The 20,355-nt window shown below is 44.5% G+C and overlaps 1 protein-coding gene across 1 annotated transcript in view; it reads left to right on the top strand.

Annotated features, from left to right (window-relative positions):
- The window catches only part of LOC144099313 (glutamate receptor ionotropic, kainate 2-like), a 236,948-nt gene that overhangs the window by 183,781 nt on the left and 32,812 nt on the right, over positions 1-20,355 (top strand). Inside the window, exons 6-7 of the mRNA XM_077632528.1 lie at positions 8,578-8,763; positions 14,719-14,877. Of these exons, the coding sequence (XP_077488654.1) occupies positions 8,578-8,763; positions 14,719-14,877 (345 nt within the window). The remainder of the gene's footprint in view (positions 1-8,577; positions 8,764-14,718; positions 14,878-20,355) is intronic.

Here is a 20,355-nt window from a genome sequence, read left to right as displayed (position 1 = left end):
GCCAGCATTTCTGATCAATTCCTCAGAGTCAGCTGAAAAAGAAATTAAATATAATTTTAACTTAGAAGTTGAATTCCCAGCAGCGACTTTAGGGTCGAGTGCTGGTTGATGGTGCCCTGGCGCACTTTTGCTTTTCTCGTTTATTTTTCTTTGAGTTAAAAAGTCACTTAATAATAAACTCCAAGTAGGCACTCTTCTGTGCTATGTCTGTTTGGTAATTGGCTGATCATACACATGAAGCACAACACGCACTTCATATGGTGATGTAGTTGTAGCCCATTTCGGATATATATACATAGTGACCAGCTTTAAGTAGGAATTCTTGACCAAAGACACTGTGAGTTGAGGACCGAAAAAAAAATGACCCAAAATCACGGCTGTCAGCACAGTGAATTAACCTTCTATTATGTTACAGAAGCTTAGAGCACGCCACAAGTCCTAAAGCCCTTCACCTACCCAAATGGAAGCTATGTTTAAAGCATCAAAGTAGTATAAAAATCCGAGCCGTTCCTTGAGTGCTATTAGGATTTTTCGACAAAGGCAGATTTATATACGAGAACCGTGCGCCACTTTATGTGGAGTCGAGGTAGCATGAATATTCTCCTGAATAATAAATGTTTCGGTTACAGAGTAAGGACCGTTCACAAGTCATTTTTATTCGAAAAGAGATAGCAAGATTCCTGGATTCCAACTGGAAAGTAGTTCTAGCGTTCAAGTTCTTACTGAAACAGAGCCACTCGGCACAGATGAAGCGGGTGTTGTCAAAATGTTGTCAGAATATTTTGAGTTAAACGTCACCGTAGAAGTGAACAACTGCAATCAGCAGGTTGCATGGTTATCTATTGAATCGGGGGCACTTTTGCCACAGGTCACACCTTCGAGGCTGAAATTCTGGCAGGACGTTTGAAAATCCAACGCACTACCTTGCTTCCCTACTTCCCTACGGGTGTTAGTATATTAAAACATCTTAATTAGGAGGAATATTTTAAAAGTGCTAAAATTGTGGCGTTACAGATTACACATAAAAAGATTCCTGGTTTTCATTCTAAGATAATGTTTTGTTTTCATTTTTTGATGAACAAGCAATAGAGTGTTCTGGCAGAATCGTCCCCCTGGGAAATTGAGCCCAAAAAACGGGCTCAAAGAGCTGATGCTGAAGAGCCGAGGAGATAAAGAAATACTAAGCTGCGCGCGCCTTATTTCCTGAAAGAAATGGCACTCAAAGCAAACACGGGAAGAGAAAAGAGAACGCAGAGAAGTCAACTCATCAGTGGGGGGGCAGGCAACAATTCCGACCCGCTTCGTTTCAGACAATGCCTTTCGTTTTTTTTTTTTTGCAAACAAACCGTCCAGAGAGCACTCGTAACAGCACCTACATTATGCATACTGCTGGAAGAAGCGAGCCTGCAAAAAGAGTTCACGCTATCTGCCCGCTTCATTTCCTCTGGACTTTACTGCCTTATTTGTAGGCTATCTGTATTCCTCGCATGTCTAGTTTACTGCGTTGTTACGCAGCTCTCAAAGCTGTATTCCTTTCACGTTTGCTTTTGAGGATCACGTCAAGAAGCGAGGGAGAGAAGGTAGTATACAGAAGTATCCGGTATTTCGGGTCAAATTTGTAAGACGTGATCTGCTTGGCTCCCACATAGTAAGGAGAAATGACTCCAATAAAGTAAAGGCCGTTTAGTGAGCTATGATCACGCGTTTAAGAAAAGAAAAAAAAGAGTAAAGGACGAGCGAAGATGAAGTAAAAGCAGTGGTTAAAAAGCGTGCCCTAGTAATGGTATACACTATGAAAGCAGTTATGGTTAGTGTCCGAGCCCAGATGCGCTGGGAAACGTGAACTATACTAAACTACAGCGAACATGACTGCAAACGAAACTTGTTTTAATATGCACATTAGATCGGCAAATTCAGAGAGACAAGCATAAAGAAACTGGAACGTAAGGAAGAAAACAGAGGAAAAAAAACATACCATCTCGGACCGCAGGGCCTCACTTATCGCTTCGAGGGTTCGCGCAAACGTTCGTTCACGCACAGTTAAGCATTTTGCTGCGGGAAGCAGCAAAATGCAACAAAACGAAAGTTTAAGAAAGAAGATTTGGTGTCTGTAATTTTTTATTTCTCGGATAATTTTCTTGACGGTGCGTTTTCGTAAGGTGGCTATCAAACGAAGCAGTGCCTGTTCAGGGTCTAGACGAAAAAAATTAGGCAGTGGCTCAGATCTTATTAAGCCTGGATATACAAGCGAAAAGCTTCAGTTATGCTTGGTTTCACGTCATGGTTATGCTTCGTAGTTTAGCTGGTTTTGTATACATTGTTTATCCATAGGCGTAGAGTTGGTTACTCAATGGCATATGTTTACAAGTTAGACACAGAAGTGGCAGTATTAAACTTCTTTATATATTATTCTTGGACACGTTGTCTTACAGTTTCTCAACAGCCATAAAGACAGCCCGGTGATCCGAGTAGTAGCAAGCGGCTGTCTCTATGGTTTCGCTGTTGTGCAGCGAAATCCCAAGCGAGTACTTCTGGATTGGACGACTTTAGTTTCTCAGCTTTTCTGCGTAGTCTAGCAGCAGCCGCACTCTCCTTTCCTTCCATGTCGAGTGCGCGCGCCTATTCTCTGGCAAGCGCATTATATAGCCTCCTTGCGCATGCACATGGCGCACATGTACAGTAGCGCACGGCTGCGCCGAAAGGTAAGGCGACGGAGTCGGCGGCGGCTACGGCTGCGGCAGCGGCGAGGAACGACCACCTGCGCGGCGCGTGACGTCACTCGTTTTCGCGCATGCGCATAACTCACCAGTTCGGCTCACGCGAAGCTCGGCTCTGACCCGCGTAGTGAAGCTTTTCGCTTCAGAAAGAACATTCCCTAGCCCACCAAGCATGCAGCAAAAATAACACCGTTGCATGCGAATAGTGGCGAAGAGTTACGCTGGATAGAAGGAAAACAAGCGCTAGGCGGCTGCAGTTTCTTTATTGACTTCTTACTTCAGCCGTGACTAAATAAAAAAGTAAGCGTATAAAAATGCCGGAAAGATGGCTCCCAAGCGTTTTTTCTGTGTTTTGTAGCTCCCTGGTATTGCTTAAGTTGTTTCCTGTCTTCTTCGTTCTTATTTCTGAACTACCGATTAACCCGCCGCGGTGGCTCAGTGGTTAGGGCGCTCGACTACTGATCCTGAGTTCCCGGGTTCGAACCCGACCGCGGCGGCAGCGTTTTGATGGAGGCGAAACGCTAAAGCGCCCGTGTGTTGTGCGATGTCAGTGCACGTTAAAGATTCCCATGTGGTCGAAATTATTCCGGAGCTCTCCACTACGGCACCACTTTCATCCTTTCTTCTTGCACTTCCTCCTTTATCCCTTCCCTTATGGCGCGGTTCCCTTATATGTGAGACAGATAATGCGCCATTTCCTTTCCCGAAAAACCAACCAACCAAGTTGCGACGAAGGTGAAGGTGCTAAAAGTACTCGAACCTTCTTTCAGTATTTAGTTGCGGATAAAGAAAAAGCGAAATGAATTACATTTTCAAAATTTAGTTTTGGTAAAATTGAATTGAGGAGAAAAAGGAGACAGGCCGACATGGCTTAGAAACATGTTCCCAAATCCAGCGCTCTTGGACAACAATTTTAATTGTAAGAAAACGGCTGAATGTTGTAAGGTACTATTGTAAATATACTGATGCGAATGGTCTAACTATACGACGCGTAAGAAAATCTAAGATTTGAAGCTTCTCCTCCGCTTGCACCGTGTAGTTCAGACTTCCATATGAAAACTAATGGGGTGGTTTTAACAATAATTGTGAGGCAACTGCAATAAATGTAATAACTGCAATAAATAAATTAATATGTTGATGTAAATGATTTAACCTTCTGATGCAAAGCAAAATACTAAATTTGATATTTCTCTCGCACTTGAATCGATCGAAAGCCAGCGGGCTGCGTTTTTGAGAATAAGTAGTAGAAAATTACAGGCTCTCCTTGGAGGGATCTGCGGATATACTGATTGTTATGGTGCACTGTTACGATACTCGAAACAAAAAAAATTCATTCATAAACAAATTCCCATAACAAAAATGTGCTTGTAGAGAATTTTTTGCCATGTTTGGTGGCGGATATTTTTGGTGTAGAAAAACAATTTTAAGCAAGAGGATAAATAAATATAACCTTAACGAAATTATTTTTCGGATCGTTGAAGGGTATCCGGTAGCTTAGATTTTATAAAAAATATCGTCCCATCTTTCTGCACCATAAAATTGAAAGGTAGAAGCTGAGACCAGATGCTAAATTGGAATTAGAACGAAGCACAGGATTCGTAAATTAATTGCGCATTTATGAATGAGATACAGTATCCATGTCTGACAGCACAAGAGCAATAATAATGCAACTCCAGTGAAAGGAAAGAATTTATGTCATGATCGAATAAGTAGTAAAATTACTAGATAAGACAAGTTCCGGGAACAGGGCGACCTGTGGAAAACAAGTCATACAATTTTAACATCTATTACCTCGGGACCCTAATGGAAGCTGTTGTCAGCGTTGAGTTTAAAGCGCAAACTATAACGATGTGGAATCCAGAAATACACTAAAAAAAATGGCGCGCGTGTAGTTTTTAACCTTTTCTTGACTGTTGTGCACCCGGGGCTGTTGCTTGTAATCAAAGCGGAAGTGTCGTGCTCATCAAGGAAACGCTAAGTCGCTTAATACACCACCTTTATAAGGCTTAAAGAACAATGGACGTTATCGACGAGAGCGACCGTTTAGCTTTACGGCAGCTTGGCACATGCGCATAAACCTGTTAACCTATCGCGCAAAATACTATAGAGCCTGTTCCACCGTTTCAAAGTTTATGAACATTACATATTTTGATATATTATTTCATTATTAGGTTTAGATGTTTATTGCTTTTCTTTTTTACTAATGGCCTTTCTGTACAAAATGTGTGCTGATGCTGCGGCTGATGCTGTAGGGCTAGGAGCCAGTGAAGCTGCGTAAGAGCAGCTTTCTCTCCCATTTCCTTGTGTACCGCATAAGAAATAAACTCAAACTTTTATTTAAATTTCAATTAAATCTCGGCCTCAAATGTTACCGAAAATTTGTTCAATGTTCCGTATAGAAATGGCTATTTTGTTTAAGTTAGGAGGCTGTTTACTTTTCACAAATAGAGCTTAATTGAAAGAAATTGACTCTTAAACGAGTATCTGTATTGAGGTCATTTGAGAAATTGGCGCCAGCGTTTCGAATGAAGTTCAGTTGAGTGAATTAAACACACGTTTGCAGGAAAACGTTACGAGAAAGTTACCAATTTCTTCGGGCAATAAGCAACAAAGAACCTTGTACGCAGATGTCCTAAGGTTTCTGAAACACCCCGCATACACGCCAATCACCAACGAAAGTAACAACGCGTGTGCAACTTTCACATGAAACGTTCAAACAATAGTTTATTGCCATAACAACGACATGTGCGATCGAACACCCGCCACCAGCACCTTCAAAGGAGTAAACAATAAGGTCGTGAGAACATTTCAACACAGCGTGAACGTGATACACCCACACGTTCACCTCCCTTAAATTTTCATGCTGATGCTTACACACTGACTTTGGAGGGCGTTCTATCTAGTGTCAGAGGTGAGTTGTTAATACACAGAGATTTCAAAAAAAATTCGGGAGCACTGACACTATCTGTGGTATGCATACGCCAAAACGTTGAACTGCATACTGCTCTTAGTAGAAGTAAGTTCTTATGCAGAACAACCAGCGTATACTGATTTCTTGAAATTGATGCTTGATGTAGACTTCTGTTTATGTGGAACGTTTTTTTTTAAGTTGCAGCACTGTTTGAATGGCTCAAAACTATGTTTCATAAATATTGCGAATACAGTCTAGATTTCAGACTGGAGATCAGTGTTTTATTGATCGTTCCATCCGAAATAGGCTGCAGAGAAGTCTCCGACAAGCGAAACTAAATGAGGTTCACTTGACTCGATGGCAATTCTCTTCCCGTTGAGTCAAATTTATATGACACTCAATAAACTCGCAGGCAACTTGGTTCCTGTTCAATAGTATTAGTATAAACGTTTTCTCGTCTAAACGAACTAGGTCAATACAATTTTAGTTGCCATTCAACTCTTATGAATTCCAAAAAAGAGATCATGAAGCGGCCAGTTAAACTCAGTATGGATTTTTTGGAAGTGTTGCACGATGATCGCTTAAAAATTAGGCTAACGGCAACAAGGCGCTGGCACACAGGGTTCGGTGGCTAAACGCAATGGAGTACAGGTCTGCGCCGGTGCCCCTTTTTGAGCGTATGCATTGGCTCAGCTCTGAGGCTGAGTGCAGGATCTCTATAACGTCCAACTTGCGCCAATGTCACGTCGGCGCTAGCTGGCAGCTGTTTCCCATGGCTCCATACGATGAGTGCTGAGAGAATAGAGTGAGGAGCTACGAACGGCATAAATACGCGCCTGTGTTTGGGATGTAAGACAACGTGGCAGGCATAGGCTGGGCAACTAGAACGAAGCTGACGAATAGTGTACTGCGCTGGCGGCAGGCGGTCACGGAGAATGCAGGGAAACAACGTGACGTCACCGCAGAAGTGGGTTCTCAACAGAACAGTTCAAATTTGCGGGATTTCTTATGCTTTAGCCGGTAGCCGGACGTGCCTGCCTCAGGTCATCATCGACCAATACTATAACCTATCGTGAAGTGCAAGTCACATACCGGGCGTTTCAACTAAGTTGTGCATCAATTTTGAAAAACAAGAATTTTGATCCAGAAGAGCGCTGTTTTTCAACATAGCACTGTCAGCGGTTTAGCGCTTGTGAATAGACCAAGACGCGCTAACGTAGGCTTCTTAACTAATATTGAGTAGTTCACTTTTTTAACTATTGATTTTAGGTTCCTTCTTTATTAGCAGTCGTGTAGCCAACCGACAGTATATTCATATCAGTTTTGAGGATTTCAAAAACGCAGTTACCCTTGAACGTGTGGTCCAGCCTGATTTGGCTGTTTAAACGAGTTATGTTTACTGAAAGGTTGCTTCTCGAAAGCGCATGTACTTTAGCGCAATGCAAACAACGTTTATTGGGTCAAAGCCCTGAGATTAACAGCGTTTTCAGAATTATAAAAACTGATGTGTATCTTAGTTACGATGGGCTACGCGTCTCTTAGTAAATTAGTAGACTGGCAGTAGTAGTTAAAATTTAAGTATTTAATGTATTCAAGCAGCCTACTAGTTAGCACGCCTTAGTGATTCCCCATGCGCTACAAAGCCGAGAATGCTATGCCGGAAAAGCTCTCTTCTAAATAAAAAAATCCTATTTTGAGATATTGCACACCGTCTTAGGTAACACACCCTGTATATTGCGGCATCTCTTTAGTCTGCTTTATGCGCTCCAACTCACTATGTCGAAGACGCTGTTTACTGCGTAACGATTTTTTCCAAAATCCTGCGGCTAAAACCGCAGACACCGGCGTTGTAATATTAAGCACTTCATTAAGCGGCAGCGACATCAACCCCAGACTTAACGCGTTTAAACTACAGCCTATCTGCACCGACGAACATGGCAGCGCCCCTAAGAAAGGACACTGCCAAAAGACTATCCGCTGCGACCCGAGAGAGCGCGAGCTGTAAGGGCAGAACCTGACCCGCCACTGTAAGGACCATAAAGGCAGTAAAGTACTATAAAAAGATATTGTCTTCTTGAATGTTCTCCTTTAGGATAGACACTCTGGAGTAGTCTAAGACTACTGTTCCTGTCGCTGCCGGGTGAAGGCTTCGAGGTTGTATCTTTTCATTTTATTTGCGAGGATCTCATGCACAGATATAGTATGATATGTTCTTTCACGACAAAAAAGTTTCTTTTGGCTGTAGTTCTCGGCTTTTTGGAGGATTCTAACGCTATGTCTTAAAATGATCTTTGATATGTTTTCTTATTAACGCTTCTTTGCCACAATACTGAGCTCTGCCAAGGATCATGCTTAGCACAGGCCAGATTACAATTACTTCCCTCCCAGGAAACAGGAAAAGCTAGTATTTTTTGCCTTCGTGAGAAAACCGCGCTTTAAAGCGCACATTCCATTTCAAACGGAGCTGTACGATTAAAGCAAAAACATGCTTCACGTTGCATTTTGTTGAATATTCAGGGAAATTAAGTATTATTCATTTTTTTTATTCCACCTAAAGATAACGCTTTCGGGCAGTTATTTTTATTCTAGCAAGATCGGTAAAGCAGTTTGGGCAAATGCTGTGGTTTATTAGTTTTATTATTAACGTCGTAAACATAACACTGCGCAAAATAAAACACCCTCCAGAAATATAAGCAGCTTAATTTCTGACGGAATTACATTGAAAACGCTATCAATGGTTAACGCCACTCTCGGAATGTGCAAAGCTCGCCTCCAAATCGGTTGTTGTGGTTCTTTCTCATAAGACACTTGCGAAAGGTACTGCATCTTTTCCCTTCATTATGCGGTATTTTGTTGCCGTAATGAGACTCGTGCCTTCGGCCCGGACAAAGCTCTGCGATCGAAGCCCCCCTTGTGTGCTTTCTTTCCCCTTGTGCCGGTGGACGCCAGGACCTGCACACGGTCGACCTGCGGTCCTTCTACAGTTCGCGCTGCAACGTGACCGGCTTCCGGCTGGTGGCCACAGGAGAGCTGCCGGCCCACTTGGCGCAGCGCCAATCAAAGCCAGACGCGGCCGTCGACGACTCGCTCGAGCTGCTGTCCCCCAGGGCTAAGCAGATCTTCTCCAGCATCAAGGTGGGTCACCCACTTCTCACGTTCTTGCCCCACCATTAGTGTTTTTGGTGCGCGAACTGCCCAATGTTGATGCACAAGGCTTGTTATGGCAGAGCACGGGATTTCTGCACGGCAATAGCCAAGCAAACAGAGAACATCTTCAGGAACCAAAGAAAAAAGCTCTCTGTACTCCCAACAAAGAATACACAGCGACGAAAGAAGCATGAGCCCAGAAATATGGGATGGCGCCTGCACTAGGTCGCCCATTATTCAGAGTAGCTGGGTTGACGTTGAATGTGGATAAGTTTTACTTATCTTAATAGAAAACAAGAAATTGGCTCCATCCATTCGGCATCGAAGACCGCATATTATAAAAAGTAACGGGTGGAAGCTTCACAGTAATGTTGTGAAGGTAGAGACCAGTTTTTTTGAGACATCTGCATTTCCGCGCGAAGACAAAAATTTAGGTTATACCTGCACACGTTTTTAGAAGGTACCAGAATGGGCGATTTGCTTTTCCTCCAACTACCCTATGTGAATATTGGCACACACGATCTTCATACGCTTCTTCTGAAATTGAGGAAGAACGGCAACCAAAGGGTAAATTTTGTCAATACAGCAATCATATTGTGCTTTTCGAAGTATTTCCCAGCTGAAATCGGCAAGGCGTGTTCGAGTACGTACGCACCCTACCTCCTGGGCGGTTGTTCTCCTGACGTCAATAGATCTTAATTTTTTGGCAACCTTACTGAAAAGGTTCAAAAGCTAAACTTAAGGCATCGAAAGGCCTCTTATCGCTTCCTTTGTATATAATGTCAACCCCGGCAAAGTATTGCACCCAACGAACATTTAAATAATATCTTATTTCAGCTCGAAAGATTCCTTAAGTGCTGTTAACCTTAGTCAAGACACATCGCTAGCGCGGCAGTAATGACGTTTGGGCTTTGGAAGGACATGAGTGAGCATCAAAGATGTAAAAGCACAGCATTGCGGCTTTCTAGGTGTGGTAATGCGCGGCGTGTGTCACTGATAGCGTCAGAGACGCAGGATCGGAATTTACGCCAATCAGACGATGACCTCTGACTAGCTGCGCTTGTCCTACCGAAAAATAAGCAAAACAAGCAATTTGGTTCATATGTTTAAACTTCAACACTCACTAGTGCCAGGCACTGATTATTTATATGTAGTCGATGCCGACCCTCTTATGTCGGCGACTGTGGAGAACGAATTCACAAGTTTAAGCCAATGAAAATGGTCACCGAGTATAGTTTTGACAACGGTGACTTGAAAATCGCATTTTGCTTCCAACCCACGACGCACATACAATGATCGGAAGGCGCACATGCTAGACGGTGGGACCTGGCCTGCCAAGCAACAATGCAGGCATCCCGCAGCAGTCCTCGTTGTCGCATGTGGGGAAAAAATAGGCCATTTTAATTGCTCCAGATAGGCGGTTTACAATCTGCTGGATGAATAAATTTAAATAAATTTTAGTTACATCGAAGAGAGCAGAAAAAAACGAGGCACAAACGCCGGTGCTGTGCGGTATAAAGAATAGGGTTATCAAGGGTTTCCGCACCTGGCGCTCTCTTTCTTTGCTGTTTCTTGTAGTGTTAGACCACTTCGTAAACAACAATAGGTATGAGGAATACAATAGTTAAAATATTATTTTGAAAAAAATAGAAGAACGAAGCTTGCATTTCGTGTTGAACGAACATGGGGTTGCTGCCTGTACAGATGCAGCTATGTAGACAAAGGCAGCGCAGAGCTGAAGTCGCCCTCACCGGCGCATACCGGGTGAATTTCTCTCTGGAGCGATAACAGACTGGCTCTTTGGTAGACAAGTGCCAAGAAAGCGCTTTTATCATGAGTACCAGACAAACGGCAGAAAAAGCGAGCAGGAGTTATTGAAATAAATAGGCACGGACCCGGAGCAGTCTCGCAGCTCGGTTGCGGGCGAAGAGTAGCGGAGGCGGCGACACCTATTGGTCGGTACCGACAGTAGGGAGTCGTGTGGTGGTAATGTGGTAAAGGGATAAGCCGGCTACTACCTCAGTACCGCGCTTATGACAACGGGCCACCGACACAGCCATCCGCGCTGGGCATCAGCGCCGAGATAGAGCGACAAATCAAATACATCGTAGAAACCGGGTTGCTAGACGCGCTTTGTCCACTGAGATCAGCCCAAGCGAAACTCTAGTTTGAGAATTCGGTGCCGTCGTTTGCTAGCTTCTGGTTCTCCCACCATAATGCTGTACAGACCAAGTTTATCGTCATTTCAAAAGGCTCTGGCATGCATAGCCTGCGCACGGGAACATACGATGCTGTCGGTGTGCCACAACGTTTGAGGCCGACGTGACCAGAGTTGCTGCTACTCGATGGTTCTGATGTCAGGTTCCGAAATCGCTTAGTATGAATCGCGCTATAATAAATATTTTCCGCGCATCGTAGTCCTGAAGCGTGAATTATGCGCACCACGTTCTGCCTTTGAATTCAATGGTTGTGGCCACTTTTACGCTTTGCGGTCGTCGCAGCAACGGGGCCGAGTTTCCTAAAGTATGCGTCGCTTCCTCGCATGGGCGAGCCATCTAAAGAAAGATGACTGCACAGTAAACAAACAGATCTTTATGCCCAATATTTACATAACTGTAGAAAGGTTGGCGGCGGGGGCCGACAGGATAACTGCTTCTGCAGGCAGGGCTCGCTCAAACGACGAATACCCGATCACTGCGCGCATTTCTCTGTTCTCTCTAGAGCTCCGACAACCAGGCTCGCGGTTTATATCCTCGGTTGTTGACCCACGGTTCCAGCATCCGCTCCGCCGAGAGAATGACTTTACAGACCGCTTCGCGGTGGTTTGCGCTTGCCCTATGCACGTTTGGGAGCGTCCGGGCTAGTTGCCACCAGGCACAGAGCAGCGACATGAGCTGGTGCTTCGGTAATCAGCTCGACGCCTGGCTTCAACAGGATGCTAGGGGAACGAACTTTTGGTGAAAAGCTCTGGCACAGAAGCACCGCCGCTATGCCACAATGCGCAAAGAAGGCGAGCTGCTTCCATGCGACTCTGATGCCGGTCGCGCTTGTTGATCAGGCCGTTCCCGTGCACTGGACTGACTCGTCAGGACAGGGTCACTGATCGTCGCTGTTTTTTCCGTTCGTGTTGTCTCGACATGCTTTGTGGGGTGGTTTGCGACGCCCTTGCTTCTCGGAACCTGTTATTGTTTATTGTTTTGCATATTTGTGCATAAAAAACGACAACAGGCAACCCCAATGCAAGCAAATGTCCTGTGTCGCTGGTCAGAATATCAGATTTCAATTTCACAGAAATTGTGCCAGGTTTATTCCAGTCCTCTTTCTGTTCGCTCTGCCACTAGAGTCATATGCGGGATACAGTAACTCTAACGTGCGGACTCTGACAACGTGTTCTGACATGTGACATACACAATGAAGAGAATACGGAAGAAAAATTTGCTTTCGTCCGAATTTTTTGCATCAGAGAACGCCCAGCTGGGGTTGCAAATGTGGCTCATAAATTTTTCCCGAGCTGTCTACGAATATAATTAGCCGTTCTCAAAGTAATGCAGTGCAACTGAATAAAAGTTGCGAAATACTATTCGATGGCTGCTGTGCCTAAAATTTTCGTCTTAGCAGGCCAACGTTGTCGGTTATTCCTCTTCGAGCGCACGAGAAAACAGCTTTGCTACTGTGGAGGTTTTTTTTTTACCTGCACACCTCACACAACAGCTTTGCTTGTCCTCGCTGCACTTGTCTTTACCGTTTTTTTTTTTGGGGGGGGGGGAGAAGAAGGCGTGAATTATTTCTCTCATTTATTTATGATTTATCCCTTTTCTTGCGTTTTACGTGCCATTTGCTCTTATTTGTGTGCGCATGTATACCACTTTATTTTCGACCATCTTTTCTCCTTCTTCAGAAGCAAATTTAAGACTAATATTCTGTGCTCCAGATTACAGCTCTTTAACGAGGTTACCGGTGCTCACGGTCTTTGAATAACGTTCCATAAACAGCTCTCTCTCGCTCCCAGATATCCTCCACCCCACCTACGCATGCCCACGCGACAGCTTGGACGGTTTCATCTTACGCGGCGATGTATTCGTCAGGCGGATGCCATCACCTCTAATTCCTTTCTCACTTGCATGGCTGGTAACGTGACTGGTGACATTGCCACCACAAAGCATTGGGGCGGAAGTTAGAGTGGGAATTCCCATGAGCGGCGCATGATCGATGAGTTCCGACGTGAGGATTTTTGAGTCTCTTCGTCGCCGACTCCAAGAGGTCGGTGACCTCTTCAAATTAATCTCGTCTCCTCACAGCCGTCGTTGCTACTGTTTTTTGAATGACTCTGATGATTTAGATGGGCGGCAGCTCTGTCTGTTGTTGTTGTTGTCTCATATACGATGGTACAAGCTCTGTTTCTGGCGCTTTCGTTTTAACTTCCAGTGGCTACGCTGATGTGCTTCCTTCTCTTCTTTGTAAGTGGATGTTTGTTTCATAGCCTAGACGACCGCGGCTTTTTTTACCATGACAATGCTATTGCTGCAGCCAGCCGATCCACCTGTACTACTCGGATGAGGCATGTGGGGGATGCCTTTCGTAACATCTTCAAACCTGCCTTCTACTTCCTCGGTTTTGTCGCCTTTGTTGTCGACTTTGTTGTCATCTTTCTCGCATCAAATGTCGCCCACACATCTTCTGTTTTTTATAGAAGGCTCTTTCCTGCATAGCCATCTAGCTGTTTGGCTTCTTAAAGCACTGGAGGACCAATGTTCAAGTTTGATAATGACGCTATTTATAGTTCCCTTCATGCTCCTGATGTGTTTCAGCCGACTGCGGGTGGCGGTCGGCCTTGCTCTCAGTTTTCGTTGTGGCTACTACAGCTGCTTTCCGGACTGTGGCTGAGGTCGCTGTAGTGGGAAAGCAAATTTTTTGCATCGCTCGGCGCAATGCTCCAAAATTTCAGCCTTCACAACGTCCGCCTGCTCAATATGCATCCACAATTACGGCAACAAAAAATCTCTTGTTTTTCTGTTTCTGTCCAAGACGCTGCACACCCAGGCGTGCCATCCTGTTTGAGTTTGCTTACGTTGGGAATGGCATTTTCGTCACTACCCAGTAGGACGTTCTCTCCGCCGACGTCTACAGCTCCTTCTGCTTTTGACAAGATAGGAAACAGATGTCGTGCCAACTGCTCCACATTCGCAAAAAGTGAAACCACTGTAACTCCCTTTTACAGAGCGGAGGCTACCGTATCGGATGTTAGGAATGATGTTTCTCCAATTTGGGAACGCGGGACACTGTCGACTGTGATAGCAGGAGGGGCATACTACGGATACGAGCTTCTATGACGCTTTGGCAGACTTTCTCTACCAACTTGTCATGATCGTTCGAATTTTTCTGTTTCTTAAGCCGCTCTAATATATTTGCTTTCAACTGGTACGTAGAGAAAATCGAAATACGAATACTGATCTTTTTTTTCCGGACTGGTATTTTTCTCAGACTCAAAGAGGAGAGCCCATACTTTTTCAATAAAAAGCCACTGTGTGCTGCTGTGTAGCTCTCCAATAGCCGTATTCAACTCATGCTGCGATCTGGTGGTATAACGCAGTCGCCGCCACTATTTTCACAGACGAAACTAACGATAGAGCGTACCGTACCTTTAGGCAGGTAAAGAAGTGGAAATCAGAAAGGTAAGGACCTCGTAGAATGATCTTTACACTAAGTTGATTTTCCCAGGCGATGCTAAGAAGTTGGCCAAGTTCAAGCAGAGTTAACCACAACGGGCATTGTTGTGTATGGACTACAAACAAAGAATGCCGCTATTCGGCGCGAAGAATGCGCCTATTCGTGAACTGCTCTGCAATCACAAAGGAGCAGAAAATAGTTCCCCTCGGTGACAGCAAGTGAAGCAGAGAAATAACGGTGCTATTTGTTTTTCTCTTCCCCCTTCCATGTTCGCAGTCGGAAGCCGCCCTGGCTCACGATGCGGTGCTGTCCTTCGCGCGTGGTCTACAGACGCTGAGCCGCAGCCGGAATCTGGAGCCCCGACACGACGCTTCGTGTGAACCCGGTCGCGCCCCATGGTCTTACGGGCTGTCCCTCGCCACGCAGATCAAGGCGGTGAGTGTTTACGAATACATCTGCGTGCTCAAAAAAAAAAACATGATCAATGTTAGCTCTTGATATTTATTACTATGTTTCACATGTCCCTGTGTTAAGTCTGCTGCGGATGGTTCGCGTCGCATGCGACAAAATCGTGAAGGTCATCCGTGTCACCGAGGCACAAAGAACGTTTTAATAAAGTAACTGCTGCCCGAAAGGGCAATGACGCTGAAGAAGCGCAGCACCTACAAGCGTAGATTTCAGCAGTCATGGCACGAGGACTGTCCTAGGTACACGTAGCTCAAGATCACGCTTGACCACTGGAATACGCACAGTGTCTAATCATCCAAATGCTAGACACGCGGGTTCAAGATCTAGAAGAGTAGAGCTTGGCTAAAGCTAATCTGAACAATGGAAGAGCAGAGAGCTTTTTTCGCAATGGAGCGGCGAGAATAGTGCCTTCTGGATATTTGTTTGTCCGCTAGGCAGACTACAGCGAGAAATGCAAACTGTATGAATTTTATGGTTTAACGATTTGTTTTAAAATTGTGAAAATAAAATTGAACTTAAAAAATTTTTAAAAAAGGTATTCTGTGAATGCACAGATGTTTTTATTCCGTAGCATCCTGCTGATTGCTAACGACCACCTCGTTACCCTAAATGCAGCAGAACTTGCGTGATTTGCCGAATTGCAGGAATCGCATTTCAGGGGTGGCGAACATAATTATCCTCAGCAAGATTGGTAACAGAAGGGTAACATTGAAAGCTCCATGACTCAATGAAAGCCCCTGGTTAACATTCGTGAATTCTTTCAATTGCCTTGCAAGGACGTACAACATTCGTATGACTAGAAAAGAGCGTTTTAAAGAGGAGTGCACGAAGGCAGTACAAATGTTCATTACGGTATTTCTGTGTGGTATGTAGTTTTGGCAGTTCTATCAACTGTCATACGTTCGCTCTACAGGTGTGCAGCGTTGCAAAAGTTTGGAGTTCTGCGTATGAACAAAACGACTGATTCTGTGGTCATAATCACTAAGAGAGCTGGTTCTTTTAGCCTGTGGCACGTTTTCGAACATTGCAACTTTGTGAAAAAAATTGCACGCAGCGTGAATGCTTCGTAGCGGCATGTTTACGGAGGCATTACTTGCTTTCGCACAGTATCGCATACTTTTTAGGCGTGTAATAATATCATGCATTTGATGCAATGAAAACGATAAATATGTTGCACACGGCACTATTTTCCCGGTGCCAAACCAAGCTGGCAGAACAATGAGAATGTAAGCATTACGTAAGCGTATGTGATCGCTGAAAATGAACAAAACGCAAGCAAGTGAAACACGGCAAAAGGTGCAGTTGTTGGTCGTAACCAGTACTACGGCCGCCTACAAAAATTTTCTTGCGTGGAAGCAGTCGCGAGCTTGATATTGTGATCAATTCATGTGGAGTGCAGCTTAAAATGCAAAATCCGTCCGTGAAGGTCACGCTGCACCACGCTTGACTTTGCGCTCTAGGGCGACTGAATTGAGCGGTAGACGGCTTGCACAAAGAACACATTCGATGGGACATCTTTCTCGGTGGACTCTGCTTAGACTCTCACTAAATTCAACAACAGGACTGAAAAAAAAAGGAAAAAGGCGTAGATTCGGTTGCTATGAAAAACCGCTGGAAGGACTTTCAACTCATCATTTCTGCAGAAGTACTTGCTGTTGGGCTAGCTGGTTCATAATAAAGTTGTATGGCGCAAGGGAACGAACACAGGAAGACACAGAGACAGAAACAGAAAGAGCGCCTACACAGAGACAGAAACAGAACACAGAGACACAGAGACAGAAAGAGCGCCTAGGCGCTCTTTCTGCCTCTGTGTGTTCCTGTGTTTTTTCTCTTGCGCCATACAACTTTATGATCATCATTTATGCATGGGGACATCATTCAGTATAGTATTTGTCAGCGCTGACTTGTCTGCATCGCCGCAAGAGACGCGCAAGTTTCGAAGACATGATCTGCACCGCAAATCGAGAGTGTTTGTTGCGTGCATCTAGTTTTGCTCACCTGACTAGAAGAGTAGGTGTGAGAAGCCCCCATCGTGCCCACAGAAACATTTTTATGCGCAAAAAAGCTGTTGGGCTGTTAACTAGCAGTGGTGACGTAGTGAGTGCAAGAGGCTTATAGTCTGCGCGGGCCGCTACCTACTCCTCAATACGACAAATAAATTTTATATTGATGTAATTTGCCTCGCTTTTTAAGCCGTAAAACCTGGTCCCAAGGATGTACGAACCAAAATCATTGTTCCATAATAGAACGCTTGCGCGTTTCACCCCTCAAAGCATTCTATTCATTAGGAGCAAGATGCCACACGTCTATAAGCATGCAAGGACTGAAAAAATTTGTAGTTAGTGCACAACCATGATAATGTGGAGGACAAGAGCTAGCCGGCTTCAACGTATGCTTTTGCAATTACTGAATTCGTTATGAACGCATTTGCCTAAATCTTAAGCCTCACTGGTGTGCATTTCACGGGGGCTTCTTCCTAGCGGGGCCGAACTTTATGCTTTTGAAGGGCGGCTTTTTACTTGGCGAGGCAAAAGTGATGACATATCTGTGTTCCTATTGGGCATCTCGTGGATCGCACGTGCTTTACGTTTAGCTTAGGCCATTGCTTCTGCGTGGAACGCTTACATGGATGCGACGTCCTTTTCTTTGCGCATCTCTCCCACTGCGAGCCCTAGCCGCTTGTTTGCTCGCCGCGCACTTCCTATTTCTTTCTTTTTTTCTTTCTTTCTTTCTTTCTTTCTTTCTTTCTTTCTTTCTTTTTTTCTTTCTTTCTTTCTTTCTTTCTTTCTTTCTTTCTTTCTTTCTTTCTTTCTTTCTTTCTTTCTTTCTTTCTTTCTTTCTTTCTTTTCTTTCTTTCTTTCTCTCTTTATTCCTTTCTTTTTTCTCACTTTCTTTCATTTTCTCTTTCTTTCTTTCTTCCTTTCTTTTCTTTCTTTCTTTCTTTCTCTCTTTATTCCTTTCTTTTTTCTCACTTTCTTTCCTTTTCTCTTTCTTTTTTTCTCTCTCTCTTTCTTTCTTATCATTTCATACATACAACTATCCCAGTGGTTGCAACAAAAGTCAGTATTTTTGCCTGACAAAAGCCGCAGCAGCGAAAGCATGCGTGCACACCACAGCTAAAATTAACACAAGATGTAATATATACTTTAAAAACGTAGTAACTCACCACAACAACAAAACATACGACTGATTCAGCACAACAATTTTTATTCTGGTACGCAAGGAAGTTAACTATTATCGCAGTGAAGAAAATATGTTTTAACGAATTACTTGAACCTCAAGGTTTAATTAGATATTTGAAAGCTTCGCACAATACAAGGATTATTCTTCGGTAAAGTCGGTAAGTGGAAGTATGAGGTCTGTTTTTCGTAGTTTGTGCGAATAATTGGGATTGAAATTGTGTCATGCCTAAAGATATGCGACTGACGCAAAAGTCACCCGAACATGGGAACTCCGCGACTGCTTGCAACACGTAAGCACTCCAGTGACTCTATAAGCACTCATCTTATGACGCCCTTATGTCACGCCTGACTCACTGCAGCTCACAACGTGCGGGCCACTCACCGTTGGCATACGCACAGCTCTCTTCACTAAATGCCTCACCCAACTTTCTCCTGTGCTCTGCACGGTGTCCGTGGGGGCGCTTGCTATCGACCGCTCCGATCACTACGTACAAACCGGAAACATCTGCTTTAAGACAAAGGGTCGAAAATAAAGGGCGCTCGCTCCAATGCATCACCGGGTGATAAGAATCGATGGGATAAGGCTCACGAAATGATAACGTAATGCATCACGAGTTTGGCAGTGGCTTTTCAGTATTATGATGAGTTGCTGATTCCGTGCTTTGTACTCTCTTGGGCACACTTCGAGATAGGAGTCGCACGTTTCTGGGGAGCGTCCCGAGCGCATTCTTCGTCCTTTCATCCCAGAGCATGTATTCGGGCTTTGCACTTCCGTTTACGCGCAGCGTCCCGACGCCACTCTGACTTGTCGTCGGCCTATCTATATACCACTCGCATTGCAGCTGTTGTCCACGTTGACGATCGCGGTCTTATGACCCTAAGGTATTATGCTGAGAAGCGCTTTGAGCTGCACATTCGCTGCTTTGCTAAATCTGGTTACGATTAATTATCCGCAGTAATTGTCTTCTTAAGGCGCTTTCTTCTTTGAGACGGAGGCACCCATTCGTTGTATCCTGTCAGGGTAACTTGCATGTTGTGGTCATTGTTACCCGACTATCTGCGCTGCTAGAGAAAAAGGCCTGTCCATTTGACCTATTAGTCACTATTTCCTACGCTCGCGGCCAAATACCAATTCCTTGCAGACTTTCTAATTTCATCTGGCCACCTTGCCTTTTTCTGTGGCCTCCTACGATTATCCCCTCCTCGAGACCACATCATTATCCTGAGAGCCCGTCGGCTACCTGCGTTGCGTATTACATGCCCAGCTGATCCCGGGATATAACCCATCCTGCTGACTTTTCTCGTAATGTTGCCCGCACCATGTTATTCCATAGTTCGCGGCGTTACTAAGAAGTTATTCATTACCGGTTATCACCAGTGTTCCTCAATCCAAAGCATGAATACCTATTGTAAACCCGCGTCGAATAGCAGCGGAGAGATTGTCGCTTTTTCTGACACCCTCCTTGGATAGTATTATGTCTCTTTTCTTGTCGAGGACCTTCGTCGCTGTACAAGTCCCATACATGTTCTCGCATATTTATAATTATGCCACTTTTGGCCAAGGCTACGCAGTGCTTGTTTGACTGATGATGTTTAAACTGAATAAAATGCCTTTTATTGTGACACAAGGGCGGTATAGTACGTATTACACTTTGCACTGCTTAACTGCTGCGGTGATTAAGAGCTCGCGCATGACAGCGGATATATCTCCCAATACGATCACAAGAAATGCATAATCGTTTTACAGTGGTTGCCGGCTCACTGCTATATCGAGTGAAGACAAATCTTTCAGGTGAGGTGGTGGAACTGCGTGTATTACACAAATATTATTATTGAGACAAATACGGTACCAGACGCTTGGTCTCCTTGCATGAAACATCACTTTGGCCGGCCAAGACTCAACGCGTACGAAAGCTGCTAGTCTCCGTATTTCTGCGACCTTCAAAGGTCCGTGGTTATCTCCTTCCTTTCCCTACTGCTTTGCAGGTTTCCTTGGCAGGTTTCAAAATTTCGTATTTTATTGCAGCAAGCAATACCTTTAACTCCGGCATGCCACAGTTCACCTCGGATGTGAGAAATCCGAGGTGAAAGTTCTCTTTTCTTGTTTTGCTTTTTTCGTAGTCTTGTCTCTGCGGAAGGAGATGAACGCCAGATCGTTCTCGCTGGTAAAAAGATGTGACCAAACCGTTCATTGGCGCAAAAATTCACTCTACTTCTGGTGTAGAATATAAAGACCACCGTATTCACGATCAAGACCTTCTAG

This window comes from Amblyomma americanum, chromosome 7, assembly GCF_052857255.1.
Source record: "Amblyomma americanum isolate KBUSLIRL-KWMA chromosome 7, ASM5285725v1, whole genome shotgun sequence".
In the NCBI taxonomy this organism is placed as follows: domain Eukaryota; kingdom Metazoa; phylum Arthropoda; class Arachnida; order Ixodida; family Ixodidae; genus Amblyomma; species Amblyomma americanum.
The sequence above is the reverse complement of the archived record's forward strand: the minus strand, read 5'-3'. Positions and strand labels throughout refer to the sequence as shown.